We start from the raw sequence: 20,929 nt of genomic DNA, 5'->3' as shown, positions 1-20,929 counted from the left end.
CTCTTATTTCTATTACATGAGATCTCCATAAAGAGGACCTGTCATCTCTTATTTCTATTACATGGGATCTCCATAAACGGGACCTGTCATCTCTTATTTCTATTACATGAGATACCCATAAAGAGGACCTGTCATCTCTTATTTCTATTACATGAGATCTCCATAAAGAGGACCCGTCATCTCTTATTTCTATTACATGAGATCTCCATAAAGAGGACCCGTCATCTCTTATTTCTATTACATGAGATCTCCATAAAGAGGACCTGTCATCTCTTATTTCTATTACATGATCTCCATAAAGAGGACCTGTCATCTCTTATTTCTATTACATGAGATCTCCATAAAGAGGACCCGTCATCTCTTATTTCTATTACATGAGATCTCCATAAAGAGGACCCGTCATCTCTTATTTCTATTACATGATCTCCATAAAGAGGACCCGTCATCTCTTATTTCTATTACATGATCTCCATAAAGAGGACCTGTCATCTCTTATTTCCATTACATGAGATCTCCATAAAGAGGACCCGTCATCTCTTATTTCTATTACATGAGATCTCCATAAAGAGGACCCGTCATCTCTTATTTCTATTACATGAGATCTCCATAAAGAGGACCCGTCATCTCTTATTTCTATTACATGAGATCCCCATAAAGAGGACCTGTCATCTCTTATTTCTATTACATGAGATCTCCATAAAGAGGACCCGTCATCTCTTATTTCTATTACATGATCTCCATAAAGAGGACCCGTCATCTCTTATTTCTATTACATGATCTCCATAAAGAGGACCCGTCATCTCTTATTTCTATTACATGAGATCTCCATAAAGAGGACCCGTCATCTCTTATTTCTATTACATGAGATCTCCATAAAGAGGACCCGTCATCTCTTATTTCTATTACATGAGATCCCCATAAAGAGGACCTGTCATCTCTTATTTCTATTACATGAGATCTCCATAAAGAGGACCCGTCATCTCTTATTTCTTATGGGATGTTTACATTCCTTGTAATAGGAATAAAAGTGCTAAAAAAAGTGTAAAAAAAAAAAAATCAAATAAGATTTTTTTTTTTTAAAGCGCTCCTATCCCTCCATGCTCGTACACAGAAGCGAATGCATACGTAAGTGGCAACACCCCTATGTAAACGGCATTCGTACCACATATGTGAGATATCGCCACGAACGTTGGAGCGAGAGCAATAATTCTAGCACTAGGCCTCCTCTGTAACTCTAAACTGGCAATCTGTAAAAAAAAAGTGTCACCTATGGAGCTTTTTCAGGACCGCAGCGTGTGCAAATTTAAAGTGTGACACGTTAAGTATCTATTTACTCGGCATAACATCATCTTTTATCTCTTACCAATAAATTGGGTTATATATTGTGGTTTTTTTTTTGCATTAAATTCATTAGAGTGTACTATTTCTACAAAAATTGCATTTGAAAAACCGCTGCGCAAATACCGAGTAACATAAAAATTGTAACGACATTTTATTCCCTGAGGTCTATGATAAAAACAATATAATGTTTGGGGGTTATAAGTAATTTTCTAGCAAAAAATACTGATTTATACTTGTAAAGAAAAAGTGCCAGAAAAGGCCGGGTCAGCACGTGGGGCCCTGCACACAATGAAGGATATCCGCTGCTATTGCTGACCTCTCGTTTTGGAAAAGCGAGTTGCCTGGCTGTCATACTGACCCAGAACAAGTAAGCAGATTGGAAGTTCAGACTTCACCGGGGGCTTGTTCTGAGTCAGGCACTTCATGGGTTGAAGCCAAAGACAACCAGGAAACTGGCATTTTCACAGCAAAGTCAGTAATCAATACACCTCCCCCTCTCCTTTTCTCATAACATAGAGGGCGGTGTTCTGTAGTCCTCAAAGTAAACTGAGATGAATGTAACTGATAGCAGTCAGCACAGGCAGAGAACACGGGAAGTTATCAGGTCACATGATTTCTGGAAGGATCGGCGGGTATTTTATGGAACAGAGAGAACCAAACACTTTCAGTGGTGTATATAACAGACCAAAACCAAGCGAATAAGAGGAGATGATTGTTGGGGTTTATCATACATCGGTATATTGGGGTTACTGGTCCCCCCTCTCTGGGTTGTATAGCTTTGTTCTATATACCTGTTAATGACTGCTGTGTGTATATGATGTCCTGGTGACCCCTCCCCCATCATTTCCCTTTACAGGAATTTATGGCAGGACACAGTAAAAGGAAGAACTCCGCTGGTGATGTTTGGCCCTGACAGGAAGCCCCACAACCTCCAGAATGACCCACAATGATTATACTGCAGGTAACCAGGTGACTGCAATGTATATAGATGCCTGGGGGTGGGGGGACTTCACTTGGATGTTTTGCATATATTAGCAAGGTGACTTCTTTGGAGTTGTGTGCTCTGTGCACTGCGTGTACTGTGTGTGCTCTGTGCACTGCATGTACTGTGTGTGCTCTGTGTACTGTATGTGCTCTGTGCTCTGTATGTATTCTGTGTACTGCGTGTGCTCTGTATGTACTCTGTGTACTGTGTGCTCTGTGTACTGTGTGTGCTCTGTATGTACTCTGTGTACTGTGTGTGCTCTGTATGTACTCTGTGTACTGTGTGTGCTCTGTCATAGTTGCCAACATTGTAAAAAAAAATGTTGGGACACTTTTTTGGCAGTAGGCGGAGTTGTGTTATAATTAGGGGGTGGGGAATGCGGTTATAGGTGTGGCATAGGAAAAGGATAAAATGCAGCGCGCGCAGCAGCAAAATATGGGCGTGGTTTACGTAAAATAGTGGCAGTGGCTTACATGGGGCGTGGCTCAAAGGGGTGTGGTTAGTGTCTGAGATGAATGCGGGTTGGAGAGGGAAAAGGGGGGGGGGGAGGGTGGAGGGACAGCAGCCCCCCGATCCTACACCACAATAGCAATATGTGTTTTACAGAGTTTGACAATCAGCAGATAAAGATACTCCAAATACCTGGTGTTGGCGCTTCAATCATCCCGGCGCCATGATTGTTATGGTGTCAGGATGATTGAAGCACATTATTTCTATTATTACATTGTAATATGAAATGAAATCATTCAACTCACCATAATGCAGAATCAGTGGGAGCCCTGAGCGCGTCACTAGCCACGTCGCCTGCCATCAGATGCCATCAGGTGTCCCAAGCGGAGTCTGTCCTTACATCAGGTGCCCCATCAGAGCAGCCTTCCTCACATCTGTGTCCATCTGCGGAGCCCCTCCTTACATCTGGCGCCCCTCTGACATCCAGACTCTGACTGCGCCCCCCTGACATCCAAACTCACTGGTGCCCCTCTGACATCCAAACTCACTGGTGCCCCTCTGACATCCAAACTCACTGGTGCCCCCCTGACATCCAAACTCACTGGTGCCCCTCTGACATCCAAACTCACTGGTGCCCCCCTGACATCCAGACTCACTGGTGCCCCTCTGACATCCAAACTCACTGGTGCCCCCCTGACATCCAGACTCACTGGTGCCCCTCTGACATCCAAACTCACTGGTGCCCCTCTGACATCCAAACTCACTGGTGCCCCTCTGACATCCAAACTCACTGGTGCCCCTCTGACATCCAGACTCACTGGTGCCCCTCTGACATCCAGACTCACTGGTGCCCCTCTGACATCCAGACTCACTGGTGCCCCTCTGACATCCAGACTCACTGGTGCCCCTCTGACATCCAAACTCACTGGTGCCCCTCTGACATCCAAACTCACTGGTGCCCCTCTGACATCCAGACTCACTGGTGCCCCCCTGACATCCAAACTCACTGGTGCCCCTCTGACATCCAAACTCACTGGTGCCCCTCTGACATCCAAACTCACTGGTGCCCCTCTGACATCCAGACTCACTGGTGCCCCTCTGACATCCAGACTCACTGGTGCCCCTCTGACATCCAGACTCACTGGTGCCCCTCTGACATCCAAACTCACTGGTGCCCCTCTGACATCCAAACTCACTGGTGCCCCTCTGACATCCAAACTCACTGGTGCCCCCCTGACATCCAAACTCACTGGTGCCCCTCTGACATCCAAACTCACTGGTGCCCCCCTGACATCCAGACTCACTGGTGCCCCTCTGACATCCAAACTCACTGGTGCCCCCCTGACATCCAGACTCACTGGTGCCCCTCTGACATCCAAACTCACTGGTGCCCCTCTGACATCCAAACTCACTGGTGCCCCTCTGACATCCAAACTCACTGGTGCCCCTCTGACATCCAGACTCACTGGTGCCCCTCTGACATCCAGACTCACTGGTGCCCCTCTGACATCCAGACTCACTGGTGCCCCTCTGACATCCAGACTCACTGGTGCCCCTCTGACATCCAAACTCACTGGTGCCCCTCTGACATCCAAACTCACTGGTGCCCCTCTGACATCCAAACTCACTGGTGCCCCTCTGACATCCAGACTCACTGGTGCCCCTCTGACATCCAGACTCACTGGTGCCCCTCTGACATCCAGACTCACTGGTGCCCCTCTGACATCCAAACTCACTGGTGCCCCTCTGACATCCAAACTCACTGGTGCCCCTCTGACATCCAGACTCACTGGTGCCCCTCTGACATCCAAACTCACTGGTGCCCCTCTGACATCCAAACTCACTGGTGCCCCTCTGACATCCAGACTCACTGGTGCCCCTCTGACATCCAAACTCACTGGTGCCCCTCTGACATCCAAACTCACTGGTGCCCCTCTGACATCCAAACTCACTGGTGCCCCCCTGACATCCAGACTCACTGGTGCCCCTCTGACATCCAAACTCACTGGTGCCCCTCTGACATCCAAACTCACTGGTGCCCCTCTGACATCCAAACTCACTGGTGCCCCTCTGACATCCAGACTCACTGGTGCCCCTCTGACATCCAGACTCACTGGTGCCCCTCTGACATCCAAACTCACTGGTGCCCCTCTGACATCCAGACTCACTGGTGCCCCTCTGACATCCAAACTCACTGGTGCCCCTCTGACATCCAAACTCACTGGTGCCCCCCTGACATCCAGACTCACTGGTGCCCCTCTGACATCCAAACTCACTGGTGCCCCCCTGACATCCAGACTCACTGGTGCCCCTCTGACATCCAAACTCACTGGTGCCCCTCTGACATCCAGACTCACTGGTGCCCCTCTGACATCCAAACTCACTGGTGCCCCTCTGACATCCAAACTCACTGGTGCCCCTCTGACATCCAGACTCACTGGTGCCCCTCTGACATCCAAACTCACTGGTGCCCCTCTGACATCCAAACTCACTGGTGCCCCTCTGACATCCAGACTCACTGGTGCCCCTCTGACATCCAAACTCACTGGTGCCCCCCTGACATCCAGACTCACTGGTGCCCCTCTGACATCCAGACTCACTGGCACCCCCCCTGACACCCAGACTCTGACTGCGCCCCCCTGACATCCAGACTCACTGGCACCCCCCCTGACATCCAGACTCTGACTGCGCCCCCCAAGACATCCAGACTCACTGGCGCCCCCTCTGACATCCAGACTCTGACTGCGCCCCTCTGACATCCAGACTCTGACAGTGCCAGCTGACATCCAGACTCTTGCGCCCCCTCTGACATCCCCAGACTGGCCCCCTCTGACATCCCATCCACAGACTGGCCCCCGACATCCCGTCGTTGCCGCGCGGAGACTTTAAACTGTGGCGCCGCCCACTGCACTTTACACACACACTGGCAGCGGGGGTGGGCGGCGCCACAGGTTCTCTATTGAAGACCAGCTTCTGGTCTTCTTAAAAATGGTGGCCGGTGGAGACATTGTCTCCACCGGCCGCACACCTCTAGCGGCCGGCGGCGAAATTTGAATTTCCCGGGACAAACAGAATTTCCCGGGACAAAATTAATTCGGGACAAATGTCCTAATCCCGGGAATGTCCCAGGAAATTCAGGACCGTTGGCAAGTATGCGTGTGCTCTGTGTACTGCGTGTACTGAATGTATTCTGATTTTGTTTGCTCTGCCTCTGTGTACCCTTTATCTATGACTATTTCAAATGCAGACTACAGTGTCCTCTGAGGATGTGCACTCTGCTTGTGTACTATGTGTGTTCTGTATGTACTCTGTGTACTGCATGCGCTCTGTGTACTATGTGTGCTCTGTGTACTGTGTGTACTGCCTGTATTCTGGTTTTGTTTGCTCTGTGCTCTGTGTACTTTCTTTGACTATTTCAAAAGCAGGCTACAGTGTCCTCTGAGGATGCGCACTCTGCTTGTGTACTGTGTGTGCTTTGCCGGTGGGTTCTGTGTGCTGTGTGGTCAAACATTCCCATAGACACCCTCCTAAACCTTGTGGACGGCCTTCCCAGAAGAGGTGAAGCTGTTATAGCTGCAAAGGGCCAACTCCATATTGATCCCTCCAGACTAAGACTGGGAGGTCATTACAGTTCATGTGTGTGTAAAGGCAGGCGTCCCAATACTTTTGACAATATTCTTCAGGCAGAAGAGGGCGCTGTTTATCTCCAAGCTTCTTTCCTATAGTAAAATGACAGCAATAGCGCTACATGTGTTGCAAGTCATAAACTACTTCAGGCAGAAGAGGGCGCTGTTTATTCAAAAGGCCCTTTCTAAATGGTAGTAAATCAGTCACATAGCTCAGGATGCTGGAGGAGAACGTCTCTAGGAGGCAGCCGTGATATACCGTGTTCACACTGCAATCCCCAAATGTTCTTATAGATATCTGGCTGCCAGTGGGAGCCTCTTCCAGGAATCTGGCAGAGGAGACACCCCCGTGATGGGTAGCTCTCCTCTAAGCCCTTGTACACACCATCGGAGAGTCCGACTGTGTGTGGTCTACATCGCACTACTCCGACGGACCAAGTTTTCCAACTTGTTGTTAAATTTTTCCAACAAAATGCTCCGATCGGACATACTCCGATCATGTGTAGAGAATTCCGATCGGAACAAAGTGCCACGCATGCTCAGATCAGATTCCTACACCAAAGCTATTGGCTACTAGCCTGAACGTAGTCCCGTCGTAACGAAATAACGTCATCACGTCGGATTTTCCGACAACTTTGTCCAACCGTGTGTATGCAACAGTTTCGGACAAAATCCGACGGATTTGGTTGTCGGAATATCCGACCCGTGTGTACAGGGGGCTTACACTCTTCTGTCTCTCTCCATAACCAGTAGGCGCTCTGTCCTTATCTCCATCCTATGCTCCAAGCTTGCCAGTATAATACTAATTATAAGATCCTTAATCAACATGGTTGCCCAGATCTCACAGGACTTCGGAATCCAGTAGTCTTGCCATCCTCCCCAAGATGGCTGCCTGGAGCCCATAGCAGGAGACCATTAATCTTCAGCCTGAAGAAATGCCATAGTGCCATCGTTCGGTTGGAGGATTTACTGAGGCCTCCACCTGTCTACAACGTGTTCTGCAAACCATTTAGGTCGGGCATTCTCATCCAGGTTTCCATGGACCTCTAGGGTTCCTCCAGACATTGCTAGGGGTTTCTTGAGCTGTTGCTGGTTGACTTTCTACCTGACGGTGCCCACCAAATTCCAGGTCTGATGCCATTTGGCAGAGCCAACACCAAGACACCAATGTTGGTTTAAGCGCAAGGGGGGCATTCTGAGCACCATTGTATGGGGGACATTGTTCCTACTGACCACCAATTCATTAATTTTAGCGTAGGTTCCCTTAGATCTAATGAATTATTTGAAGGGCGCCTCTGGGGGTAAAAATGTTGAAAAGGGTGACTTGTGTGAACAGGGTGGGGCTTTCAGTGGGATTCATGTATATTGCTGACTGATAGGACTTTGTTTCTAAGCTAACGTTATGTTTATTTCCTACGCCAGCCAAGTTCAGAGCCCCCGTTGCTGTGTACTGCGGCAGCGTTCCCAAGATGAAACCTGGATTTGCGTCTCTACGCAATGGGGATCCCAACCTGCAGCTGTACGGCAACCGCTGGGCTGGAGCTGACCCAGGTCTGTACGATGATCAGGAGATATGTGGGTCTGGAGTTTCAATGATACGTTGTTTTTATAGTCTTTAGGTTTCACCAAGCAGCGCGGAACACAAAGGTTCATTGAACTTTCTTTATGGTCTTCAGCTGCTCTACAGCCCTCCTTGAGCCTCCAGATGAAGAGGTCCTACTTGTGGGGTGGAGATGACCTTCAGACGGACATCCTGCCTCCACCGCTGGACTTGGAGGGAAATAGTGACCCCCTTTCTAAGAACCAGAGGCACGAGGAGGTGGACAGCGCCACCCTGGAGACTGCCCGGCTGAAGGACAAACTCAAACGGAAGATGTCTGAAAGCTCCAGTGCCAGAGGAGGTAAGACCAACCAATACCCGGAAATCATGAGAATTTCGGGACCCTCCGCTGAATCCTAAAAAAGGAGACCTGTAGCGAGGTGAGAATGCTAGGTGCCTGGCTGTCTGAGGGAACTATACTGAGGCACCATCCCAGGAGAAGCATGCATATTAGAAAGTCAAAGCCAAGTTAAACCTCCTGGTCAGGACTTCTTCAGGGTGGACTTGTCAGAATATTGAAGGGCAATGGACCAGATTGAGAGCCAGCATTTTCCAAGGAGAGGTCAGCAATTCAGCAATGGCCTTCCCCTTATACTTCTAGTACAGGTCTCCTTATCCACTTGTCTACCAGAGCTTTTTATAGGGATTTTAAACGCAGCTGGGGCAAGAAGTGAAAGAAGCCTGGTCACTTTCACTACTACCCCCCCCCCCCCCCGTACCACTCCCCAACCCGACTACCCCCACCATATCGCTTAGTCTCCACTACTGCTCCTGTGGGCTTGGAGTGTAACGGGCAATGGAAGGGCAATGAAGACTTCTTCAGGGTTGTCAAAATATTAAAATGGGAAATAGACCAGATTGCCAGCCATCATTTTCCAAGGAGAGCTCAGCAATGGCCGTCTTCCTATACTTCCAGTACAGGTCTCCTCATCCACTTGTCTACCAGTGCCGTTTAAAAACATTGGCTGGTAGTACGGGAGTTTAAACTTTGGGGCTCTGCTTACATCTGTCATCTGATTGTTGGATTTCTGGTGGAAGCAGCCTGGTCACTTCCACCATATACCTCCCCCCAAGTACCACTCCCAAACCCGACTACTCTTGTGGGCATGGTGGGTGTTGGCAGGTGGAATAGAGAGATGTCTCCCCTGGTGAATGAACCTGGAAGTGACAAGTTCAGGCATGCCGTTCCCCTGCAGTTCTGGCTGGGGAAGAAGCTGATCAAGCACAATCTGCACTTGATCAGCTTCAGTTCAGCTTCAGCTCCAACCTGCTACTAGGTGGACCTAATAAAGAGGGTCCAACCCACTGCTAGCAAGGGTGACCTAATAATAGGGGTCTAACTTGCTACTAGCAAGATGGACCTAATAATGGGGGTCCAACCTGCTACTAGCAACGGGGACCTAATAATGGGGGTCCAACCCGTAGCTAGCAAGGGGGACCTAATAAAGAGGGTCCAACTAACTGCTAGCAAGGTGGACCTAATAATGGGGGTCTAACTTGCTACTAGCCAGATGGACCTAATAACGGGGGTCCAACCTGCTACTAGCAACGGGGACCTAATAATGGGGGTCCAACCCGCTGCTAGCAAGGGGGACCTAATAAAGGGGGTTCAACCTGCTGCTAGTAAGGTGGACCCAATAAAGGGGGTCCAACACGCTACTAGCAAGCAGGACCTAATAAAGGGGTCCAACCCACTGCTAGCAAGGTGGACCTAATAATGGGGGTCCAACCTGCTACTAGCAAGGTGGACCTAATAATGGGGGTCCAGTCTACTACTAGCAAGGGGGACCTAATAATGGGGGTCCAACATGCTACTAGCAAGGGGGTCCAACACACTACTAGCGAGGAGGACCTAATAAAGGGGGTCCAACCGCTACTAGCAAGGAGGACCTAATAATGGCGGTCAAGCCCGCTACTAGCAAAGGGGGACCTAATAATGGGGGTCCATCCCACTACTAGTAAGGTGGACCCAATAATGGGGGTCCAGCCCGCTACTAGCAAGGTGGACCTAATAAAGGGGGTTCGAAACACGCTACTAGCAAGGGGGACCTAATAAAGTGTTTTGGAGGTTTTAACTAATCTTCAGGCCTAAAACGTGCATTTTAATAGAAAAACAAAGCCTCTGGCATAAAAGTGATTAAAGTAGTATTTTTTTGCGGTCCAATGCCTGCGTCTCCTTCTTAGATATTATATTCCGTATGTAAAATGTTACAAAGAGGTGTAAATTGTTTCTGGTTGTCACCATAACAGCGCCGATTGAGTTCATGAACTCTGTGAACACGCCTCTCAAACCCGCCGTTCCGAGGAGCGCCTCGCAGAGGTTGATGACCGTCACGAAGCCCGTACCTCCCATCCAGAGGAGTCCGACACCTCGCCTGGGGACCCCGGAGGAGGACGGCGTTCCGAGGAATGCCCTGGAGAAGGGGGACCGTGTGGGAGGACAGACGGAGAAAACGTTGGCTATTACAGAGGTAGGATGGCAATGGCGGCACCAAACCCGGAATCACAACTTTGCGCATGCCGTGCACCCAGAAATCTCTCCTCAACATAAATGTATCATTTCAACCAATTTGTATGTTTCGATTGATTAGGGAAGGGGGGGGAGGACTTCGTCTTTTGATGTGTGTCCCAATGGGGGTCACAAAAGAAAATTGTGTTTTTAGAGAAAGTTTAGAGTTTTCTTGAATGGGTAATGGGAAGATGTTATATTCGAATATTAGGTGCAATCGATTTCTTGTAAATATTCTTCACCATAGACACCCAGATCATCCCGATCTCTTGCCCTCCCCCCCTCCAGGACTCCCTGCATTACGTGCGATCCAGCGCAGAGAAGAAGCGGAAATCCCTTGGCGGGATCGTCATCCCGCCCATCTCCAAATCCTCCAGCTTTCCAGCAGATCAGATTGGCAATGACATCGCCCAGCATACCGGAATCTCACCCAGGGGCGAGCAAGCACACACAAGGTGACGTCTCTCATGAAACTGGAATTTTAATTTTTTATTAAATTAATTCTTAGGCCCGGCAATGCGGAGCACACGGCTTCTCTCAACCTCTCAGATAAAAAAAAAAGTCCAGCAAAACTAAGATGAAAATTAGTCTGAACACGATAAAGTTCAAACACGGTGCCAGATGCAGTGAAAATCTTCAGCAAGTGTACGCGTTTCGTCATTAATAGCGTCATCTGGGGCCCCATGCCCCAGAAATTAGACATGTGCAATTAGTTTAGTTCTGAATTCGTTTTTTAACGCATTTTGAAAAATTAATTAATTCCGAAATTTCTGAATTTCCACATTTTTAATTTCCGAAAATGTTAAATTTTCCAAAATTTCAGAAATCGGAAATTTCCAATTTTTGAAATTCCGAATTTCTGAAATTCGGAAATTCGAAATTCAGAAATTGGAAAATACTAAATTTGGTAAATTTGAAATTTCGGAAATTCAGAAATTCGAAATTAGGAAATTAAAAAATTTGAAATATCCTAAATTAGAAAATTAGAAAATTAAAAAATTTGGAAATTTGAAAATCCAAAAATAAGAATGAAAATCAGAAAATTCAAAAGAATGAAAATCAGAAAATTCCAAAACCAGAAAATCTGAAATAATAACTAACTGATAATAAATATTAAACTATAAGTATTGAAATTTCCTTTCAAATTTGGCTGTTAGTGAACGTAACGAGTACGAATTTATCCAAAGTTACAAATTATCTGAAATAATGAATGCTGCATCTAAATAAATGGAATGTAACTAATAATAAGAAATAATAATAATAATAAAACCTTATTATTAATTTGTTCCGTTCCATTTGTTTAGATGCGGCATTTGCTATGTCGGATAATTCGTAACTTCAGATAAATTCGTATTCGTTACTTTCACTAACAGAAAAATTTGAAAGGAAATTCCAATACTTATAATTTAATAGTTAGTTATTATTAGTTAGTTATTATTTGGAATTTTACTGATTTTCTTTCTTTTTTTCAGATTTTTGGATTTTAGAATTCAGAATTCTTGAATTCTGAAAATTCGGAAATTCATAATTCTAAAATTTGGAAATTCGAAATTTGAAAATTTAGGAATTTGAAAATTCAAAAATCGGAAATTTGAAAAATCGAAAATTCAAAATTCGCATATTTGAAAATCCAAATTTTCGAATTTCCGAATTCTGAATTTCTGAAAAAAGCAAAAAAACAAATGAAACAAAAACGAACACATTTTTTGTCAGTGACCTTGTCTACCAGAGATTGTCCTGTGAAGTGGGTTGTTGAGGGGCAACTTGCATTGGTTATGAAGATGCAGCTTATCCAGAAGCAGCGCACTACAACATGCCAAGCCAAGGGCCATTTCCGATTGTTCATTAAAGGGATTGTAAGCCCTCGAGGTTTGCATTCTATGCATTCAAGTAAAAAACCTTCTGTGGTGCAGCTCCCCTCCCCCCCCAGAGCCCCCCATTTCACTTACCTGATCCCGATCTTTCCAGCGATGAGAACGAGCCCAGCACCTCCAGCCGCTGCCTCGGCTCCTCATTGGATAGATTGATAGCAGTCAATGAGCCATTGGCTGTCAATCAAATCCAGTAAAATGGGAGCGGGGGGTGGGGGGAGTCCTGCTGTCTGTGTCAATGGATGTAGCAGACGGACTCTTTAGGGCACCAACATGAGTGCCCCCCCCATGGAAATCGGCTCCTTGGGGGTACTTGCAGAAGAGGAGGAGCCAGGAGCGCCACAGGGGGGACCCCAGAAAAGGAGGATCGGGGCCGCTCTGTGCAAAACCCTTCCACAGTGCAGGTGAGTGTAATGTGTTTGTTACTTTAAAAAAAAAAATGAACATTTATAATGACTTTAAAGACTTTTATCCTCATTTACAGCTTTGCCTCGGAGCCCCAACCCTACAAGATGTGTGGTGAGTCCGACAATCAGTAATAATAGTTCTACTCCGAGTCTATGATGATAGAGATAGTAAAAGGGAATCGTGACCTGGGGTGTGACCTGGGGTGTGACCTGGGGTGACCTAGGGGGTGGTCTCGGGTGACCTGGGGGGTGGTCTTGCATGACCTGGGGGGTGACCAGGGGGATGACCTGGGGGGTGGTCTCGGGTGACCTGGGGGGTGACCTGGGATGACCCGGGGGGTGACCTGGGGGGTGACCAGGGATGACCTGGGGGGTGACCTGGGGTGACCTGGGGGGTGGCGTAGTCACATGGTCGGAATGCCTAAAGGGGGCAAAAATAAAGACAGTAGGATGAGTCGGCAAAACCGATTGAAAGTATCGCATTCACATTAATCAGCCACATACATGAAATCTCGGGGCGTCCCGACATGTGGATCCGGGACACACATAGAGAAACGCGTTGAATTCCATCTACACAAAGTCTTTATAATGTGGGCCGGGACCAAGGCGGGCCCGTCCATTAAGGGTGCCGCCCCCTTTCTCCAACCACCCCCTCTCTGACCAATGATTGATGCATTGCATGAACCTATCCATGGCCGCCGCTGCCACCCCCTGTTCAGGCGCCTGGATCCTTTTCGGGCACCTGAATTACAGTGGGGGGGGGGGAGGGGGGGGGTGTATTTTTGAAGCACCTGATTGGAGCCAGAGGCTCTAATAGACTTCAAAAAAGGTGAACTGCGAGTGCAGAGCATTGCACTCAGAGCCCACCCAGGTGTGTTAGAAAAGCAAATGAATATTTGCTTTCTTAACACTGAAGCCACCTCTCCGCCAATCAGGTTTCCTCGGTTCTGTTACCCGTCACCTGATTGGCTGAAAGGACAGGCCCTGTGATTGGACGTCTATCAGGCATCCAATGGCCTATAGGAGAGGACGGGAGAAGACTTGGAGGACACCGCTCGCCGCCGCCACCCACTGCCCCACCAAAACAGGGTAAGTGCCAGGCAGAGGGTGAGCGGGGGATGGGTCACAGTGGCAGCATTTGATGGGCACAGAGAGGCTGCGATTGATGGGTTTTTTTCAGTTTGTTTGTGCCCCCCCCCACCCCCCCCAGAATTTTGAGCACCGGCCGCCACTGGAGAGGAGCGTTATAGAGGAAGGGGCAGAGTCCTCTTAGCAGAGCAGAGTATTTCAGTAGAGGAGCCTTATAGAGGAAGGTGCAGAGTCCTCCCACAGAGTATTTCATTAGAGGAGCATTATAGAGGAAGGAGCAGAGTCCTCCAGCAGAGTATTTCGGGAGAGGAGAGTTGTAGAGGAAGGAGCGGAGTCCTCCAGCAGAGTATTTCGGGAGAGGAGAGTTGTAGAGGAAGGAGCAGAGTCCTTCAGCAGAGTATTTTTGGAGAGGAGAGTTGTAGAGGAAGGAGCAGAGTCCTCCAGCAGAGTATTTTTGGAGAGGAGAGTTGTAGAGGAAGGAGCAGAGTCCTCCAGCAGAGTATTTCAGGAGAGGAGAGTTGTAGAGGAAGGAGCAGAGTCCTCCAGCAGTGCAGAGTATTTTGGGAGAGGAGAGTTGTAGAGGAAGGAGCAGAGTCCTCCAGCAGAGCAGAGTATATCAGGAGAGGAGAGCTATAGAGGAGGCAGCAGAGTCCTCCAGCAATGAAGAGTATTTCAGGAGAGGAGAGTTGTAGAGGAAGGAGCAGAGTCCTCCAGCAGAGTATTTCGGGAGAGGAGAGTTGTAGAGGAAGGAGCAGAGTCCTCCAGCAGAGTATTTTTGGAGAGGAGAGTTGTAGAGGAAGGAGCAGAGTCCTCCAGCAGAGTATTTTTGGAGAGGAGAGTTGTAGAGGAAGGAGCAGAGTCCTCCAGCAGAGTATTTCAGGAGAGGAGAGTTGTAGAGGAAGGAGCAGAGTCCTCCAGCAGTGCAGAGTATTTTGGGAGAGGAGAGTTGTAGAGGAAGGAGCAGAGTCCTCCAGCAGAGCAGAGTATATCAGGAGAGGAGAGCTATAGAGGAGGCAGCAGAGTCCTCCAGCAATGAAGAGTATTTCAGGAGAGGAGAGTTGTAGAGGAAGGAGCAGAGTCCTCCAGCAGAGTATTTCGGGAGAGGAGAGTTGTAGAGGAAGGAGCAGAGTCCTCCAGCAGAGTATTTTTGGAGAGGAGAGTTGTAGAGGAAGGAGCAGAGTCCTCCAGCAGAGTATTTCAGGAGAGGAGAGTTGTAGAGGAAGGAGCAGAGTCCTCCAGCAGTGCAGAGTATTTTGGGAGAGGAGAGTTGTAGAGGAAGGAGCAGAGTCCTCCAGCAGAGCAGAGTATATCAGGAGAGGAGAGCTATAGAGGAGGCAGCAGAGTCCTCCAGCAATGAAGAGTATTTCAGGAGAGGAGAGTTGTAGAGGAAGAATCGGAGTCCTCCAGCAGAGTATTTCGGGAGAGGAGAGTTATAGAGGAAGGAGAAGAGTCCTCCAGCAGAGTATTTCAGGAGAGGAGAGTTGTAGAGGAAGAATCGGAGTCCTCCAGCAGAGTATTTCAGGAGAGGAGATTTGTAGAGGAAGGAGAAGAGTCCTCCAGCAACGTTTCTCGTTTATGAAGATCACTGGACTTGGGAGGACACCTGATATCTTACTATATGGACTTGGTCTGCCAGCTCTTCATTGGCTCCATGTCCAGGGCTGAGATGAGTCTGGCAGGACCCCGGAGAGCCGCGCCATGAATAGCCGGGTAATTGGCTGCTCATTGTGTGGGGTAATTAGCGGTGCGCTTGTCAGACCTGCCCAGGGGAAGAATTATGTCACCAGCACAATACGGGAGACACAGTAGCCATGTTTATTGCTACATAGTGCAAACTGTCAGCACAATGAAGGGATAATGACAGGGAGAGCTTTCCAAGTCGGTGACACGGAGCACAATGTGGTGATGGAGTCACTAATTGCCAATAAGGAATTCTATATTGTTTATAAAATCTTGTCAGGCGTGAGTTACCTGATGTGGCAGAACTACAAGTGCCAGCATGCCACAGGCCGAGTCAAAAGGATGCCCTACACGTCCTTTTATACTTTACAAGCCCAAGACTGGCGAGGCCTCCTGGGTCTTGTAGTTCCTGAACAGATACATTTTAGAAACATTAATATTAAGTTAATTAAAATAAATAAATACATTTCTGTCGCCAGTTTTTATGGCGGAGAAAAGTGTGATAAATTCGGGACAAATTGTTAGAGGTTGTGAGACATTTCACCCTTTATCCAAGTGGCTTCCTCTATTCTAGCCAGTGTCGGGAGGTACCCCAATATATAGAGCCACGTGGGTGACTCACCTAAGAACCGTGGAATGTGCCAAGGCCGGTGCTGATCACTCCACAACAAAATGGGAGATTTGAAAGTCTTATTTTGGGTTGTCCCCGATTTTGCTACAACCCGGCCAACCTACAAAGTCCGCAAAAACAGGACAAAAGTGGCCGAGGTACCACCAACCACCAAATGTTGGGGTACAGGGGTGTTTCTAGGCAGTGCCGGGACAAGGTCATCCAGAGCCCAGGGCAAACATGCCAAACTGCACCCCCCGCCCCCAAGCTGTATGAGAATTATGCATCATCAAAAATCCCCCCCCCCAAAAAAAACTGAGCACTAATCTTTTTCACCCCCTAAGCATAAATTCCCCCTCCTTCCAGTGCAAATCTGTTCCCCCCGAAATCCCCCTCAATTCAAGTGCCCCCTCCAAAGAATCACTCCTCCTAGCACAAATTATCTACCCTTAAGATTACCCCTCCCAATAACCCCACTGCAAATCCCCCCTTCCAGCACAAAGCGCCCCAATCATCCTTCCTACTACAAATCTTCTTCCCCCCCCATTCCTTCTCCCCCTAAATTTTAGCATAGCCCCGAAATTTCCCCTCCTAGAACAATACTTACTCCCTGCTGCCCCCCAAATCCCCCTTTCCAACATAAATCCCCTCCCCCCTATTTCCTTGTGGTGCCCCCCCCCCACCACCCATGTTACCACAGTGCCCATGGCAACTGCCCCTCCTGCCCACCCCTTGTCCCGGCCCTGTTTCTAGGGTTCTGATACAGCCGGAGCACCTCTGGGCACACAGATTAAAGGTGTTGAGGGGCTGATAGGATTCCATGATGATCACTTTGGATGAAATTTAAGACTAATATCACGTTTTTAACTAAACAAAAAATGAATTGGTCTAAAAACTGTAACGTCACATATTGATGACTCAATAATCAATAGACTGAAAACTAGATACGATATATACAATATTCCAAAAATGTATAATCTCCACATCTCAAAGGGCACATCAGTAGAAGACTCCGGACACTGAATAGAAGGACACTGAATAGAAGGACACTGAATAGAAGGACACTGAATAGAAGGACACTCTCAGTAGAATGCCTGGGACACCCAGTAGAAGACCTGGGATACTCACTAAAAAACCAAGGGCATTCAGTAAAAGACCCAGGGCAATCAGTAGAAGATTTGAGGCAATCAGTAGAAGATCGGGGCACTCAGTAGAAGACAGACCCCGGGCACTCAGTAGAAGACCCCGGGCACTCAGTAGAAGACAGACCAAGGACACTCAGTAGAAGACCCCGGGCACTTAGTAGAAGACCCTGGGCACTCAGTAGAAGACCCTGGGCACTCAGTAGGAGACAGACCAAGGACACTCAGTAGAAGACCCCGGGCACTCACTAGAAAATTCAGGGCAGACCAAAGACACTCAGTAGAAGACTCAGTGCTTTCAGTAGAAAATCCAGGGCACTGAGTAGAAGACTCGGGGCACTGAGTAGAAGACTCGGGGGCACTGAGTAGAAGACTCGGGGGCACTGAGTAGAAGACTCGGGGGCACTGAGTAGAAGACTCGGGGGCACTGAATAGAAGACTCGGGGGCACTGAGTAGAAGACTCGAACACTGAGTAGAAGATTCGGGGCACTGAGTAGAAGACTCGGGGGCACTGAGTAGAAGACTCGGGGCACTGAGTAGAAGATTCGGGGTACTGAGTAGAAGACTCAGAGCTCTCAGTAGAATTCCTGGGACACCCAGTAGAAGACCTGGGATACTCACTAAAAAAACCAAGGGCATTCAGTATAAGATCCAGGGTACTCAGTAGAAGATACTGGGCACTTGGTAAAAAAACATGGGGCACTCAGTAAAAGACCCAGGGCAATCAGTAGAAGATCTGGGGCACTCAGTAGCAGATCTGGGGCAATCAGTAGAAGATCTGGGGCAATCAGTAGAAGATCTGGGGCAATCAGTAGAAGATTTGAGGCAATCAGTAGAAGATTTGAGGCACTCAGTAGAAGATCGGGGCACTCAGTAGAAGACAGACCAAGGACACTCAGTAGAAGACCCCGGGCACTCAGTAGAAGACCCCGGGCACTCAGTAGAAGACAGACCAAGGACACTCAGTAGAAGACCCCGGGCACTCAGTAGAAAATTCAGGGCAGACCAAAGACACTCAGTAGAAGACTCAGTGCTTTCAGTAGAAAATCCAGGGCACTGAGTAGAAGACTCGGGGGCACTGAGTAGAAGACTCGGGGGCACTGAGTAGAAGACTCGGGGGCACTGAGTAGAAGACTCGGGGCACTGAGTAGAAGATTCGGGGCACTGAGTAGAAGACTCAGAGCTCTCAGTAGAATTCCTGGGACACCCAGTAGAAGACCTGGGATACTCACTAAAAAACCAAGGGCATTCAGTATAAGATCCAGGGTACTCAGTAGAAGATACTGGGCACTTGGTAAAAAAACATGGGGCACTCAGTAAAAGACCCAGGGCAATCAGTAGAAGATCTGGGGCACTCAGTAGCAGATCTGGGGCACTCAGTAGAAGATCTGGGGCAATCAGTAGAAGATCTGGGGCAATCAGTAGAAGATCTGGGGCAATCAGTAGAAGATTTGAGGCAATCAGTAGAAGATTTGGGGCAATCAGTAGAAGATCTGGGGCAATCAGTAGAAGATCTGGGGCAATCAGTAGAAGATCTGGGGCACTCAGTAGCAGATCTGGGGCACTCAGTAGAAGATCTGGGGCAATCAGTAGAAGATCTGGGGCAATCAGTAGAAGATTTGAGGCAATCAGTAGAAGATTTGGGGCAATCAGTAGAAGATCTGGGGCAATCAGTAGAAGATCTGGGGCAATCAGTAGAAGATCTGGGGCAATCAGTAGAAGATTTGAGGCAATCAGTAGAAGATTTGAGGCAATCAGTAGAAGATTTGAGGCAATCAGTAGAAGATTTGGGGCAATCAGTAGAAGATTTGAGGCAATCAGTAGAAGATTTGAGGCAATCAGTAGAAGATTTGAGGCAATCAATAGAAGATTTGAGGCAATCAGTAGAAGATTTGAGGCAATCAGTAGAAGATTTGAGGCAATCAGTAGAAGATTTGAGGCAAACAGTAGAAGATTTGAGGCAAACAGTAGAAGATCTGGGGCACTCAGTAGAAGATCTGGGGCACTCAGTAGGAGACAGAACAAGGACACTCAGTAGAAGACCCCGGGCACTCAGTAGAAGACCCCGGGCACTCAGTAGAAGACCCCGGGCACTCAGTAGAAGACAGACCAAAGACAATCAGTAGAAGACTCAGTGCTTTCAGTAGAAAATCCAGGGCACTGAGTAGAAGACTCGGGGCACTGAGTAGAAGACTCGGGGCACTGAGTAGAAGACTCGGGGCACTGAGTAGAAGACTCGGGGCACTGAGTAGAAGACTCGGGGCACTGAGTAGAAGACTCGGGGCACTGAGTAGAAGACTCGGGCACTGAGTAGAAGATGATGGGCTTAGCAATGACATGCAATGCCAAAGCAAACAGAATATTGGCATTAAAAAGGGGATCAACTCCAGAGATAAAAGGATAATTCTCCCCTCTACAAGACTCTGGTCCGGCCGCACCTGGAGTATACTGTCCAGTTCTGGGCACCAGTCCTCAGGAAGGATGTACTGGAAATGGAGCGACTACAAAGAAGGGCAACAAAGCTAATAAAGGGTCTGGAGGATATTAGTTATGAGGAAAGGTTGTGAGCTCTGAACTTATTCTCTCTGGAGAAGAGACGCCTGAGAGGGGATATGATTTCATCATATAAATACCGGACTGGTGACCCCCCAATATATAAATACCGGACTGGTGACCTCACAATATATAAATATCGGACTGGTGACCCCACAATATATAAATACCGGACTGGTGACCTCACAATATATAAATACTGGACTGGTGACCTCACAATATATAAATACTGGACTGGTGACCTCACAATATATAAATACCGGACTGGTGACCTCACAATATATAAATACCGGACTGGTGACCTCACAATATATAAATACCGGACTGGTGACCTCACAATATATAAATACTGGACTGGTGACCTCACAATATATAAATACCGGACTGGTGACCTCACAATATATAAACACTGGACTGGTGACCTCACAATATATAAATACCGGACTGGTGACCTCACAATATATAAATACTGGACTGGTGACCTCACAATATATAAATACCGGACTGGTGACCCCACAATATATAAATACTGGACTGGTGACCCCACAATATATAAATACTGGACTGGTGACCTCACAATATATAAATACCGGACTGGTGACCTCACAATATATAAATACCGGACTGGTGACCTCACAATATATAAATACTGGACTGGTGACCTCACAATATATAAATACCGGACTGGTGACCCCACAATATATAAATACTGGACTGGTGACCTCACAATATATAAATACTGGACTGGTGACCTCACAATATATAAATACCGGACTGGTGACCCCACAATATATAAATACCGGACTGGTGACCTCACAATATATAAATACCGGACTGGTGACCTCACAATATATAAATACCGGACTGGTGACCCCACAATATATAAATACTGGACTGGTGACCCCACAATATATAAATACCGGACTGGTGACCCCACAATATATAAATACTGGACTGGTGACCCCACAATATATAAATACCGGACTGGTGACCCCACAATATATAAATACCGGACCGGTGATCCCACAATATACAAATACCGGACTGGTGACCCCACAATATACA

At 47.7% G+C, this 20,929-nt stretch overlaps 1 protein-coding gene across 1 annotated transcript in view; it reads left to right on the top strand.

Moving 5' to 3' along the window:
- Positions 1 to 2,256: 2,256 nt before the first annotated feature.
- The window catches only part of LOC143986946 (TOG array regulator of axonemal microtubules protein 2-like), a 59,176-nt gene continuing 40,503 nt past the window's right edge, over positions 2,257 to 20,929 (top strand). Inside the window, exons 1-6 of the mRNA XM_077485359.1 lie at positions 2,257 to 2,302; positions 7,825 to 7,953; positions 8,079 to 8,303; positions 10,253 to 10,473; positions 10,800 to 10,966; positions 12,867 to 12,901. Coding sequence (XP_077341485.1) covers positions 2,278 to 2,302; positions 7,825 to 7,953; positions 8,079 to 8,303; positions 10,253 to 10,473; positions 10,800 to 10,966; positions 12,867 to 12,901 — 802 coding nt within the window. The 5' untranslated portion in view covers positions 2,257 to 2,277. The remainder of the gene's footprint in view (positions 2,303 to 7,824; positions 7,954 to 8,078; positions 8,304 to 10,252; positions 10,474 to 10,799; positions 10,967 to 12,866; positions 12,902 to 20,929) is intronic.

The sequence above is a fragment of the Lithobates pipiens genome, unplaced genomic scaffold (assembly GCF_037356315.1).
Source record: "Lithobates pipiens isolate NorthernLeopardFrog02 unplaced genomic scaffold, aLitPip1_a1.2 Scaffold_18, whole genome shotgun sequence".
Taxonomy (NCBI): Eukaryota; Metazoa; Chordata; class Amphibia; order Anura; family Ranidae; genus Lithobates; species Lithobates pipiens.
This window is presented reverse-complemented; position numbering and strand designations above follow the sequence as displayed.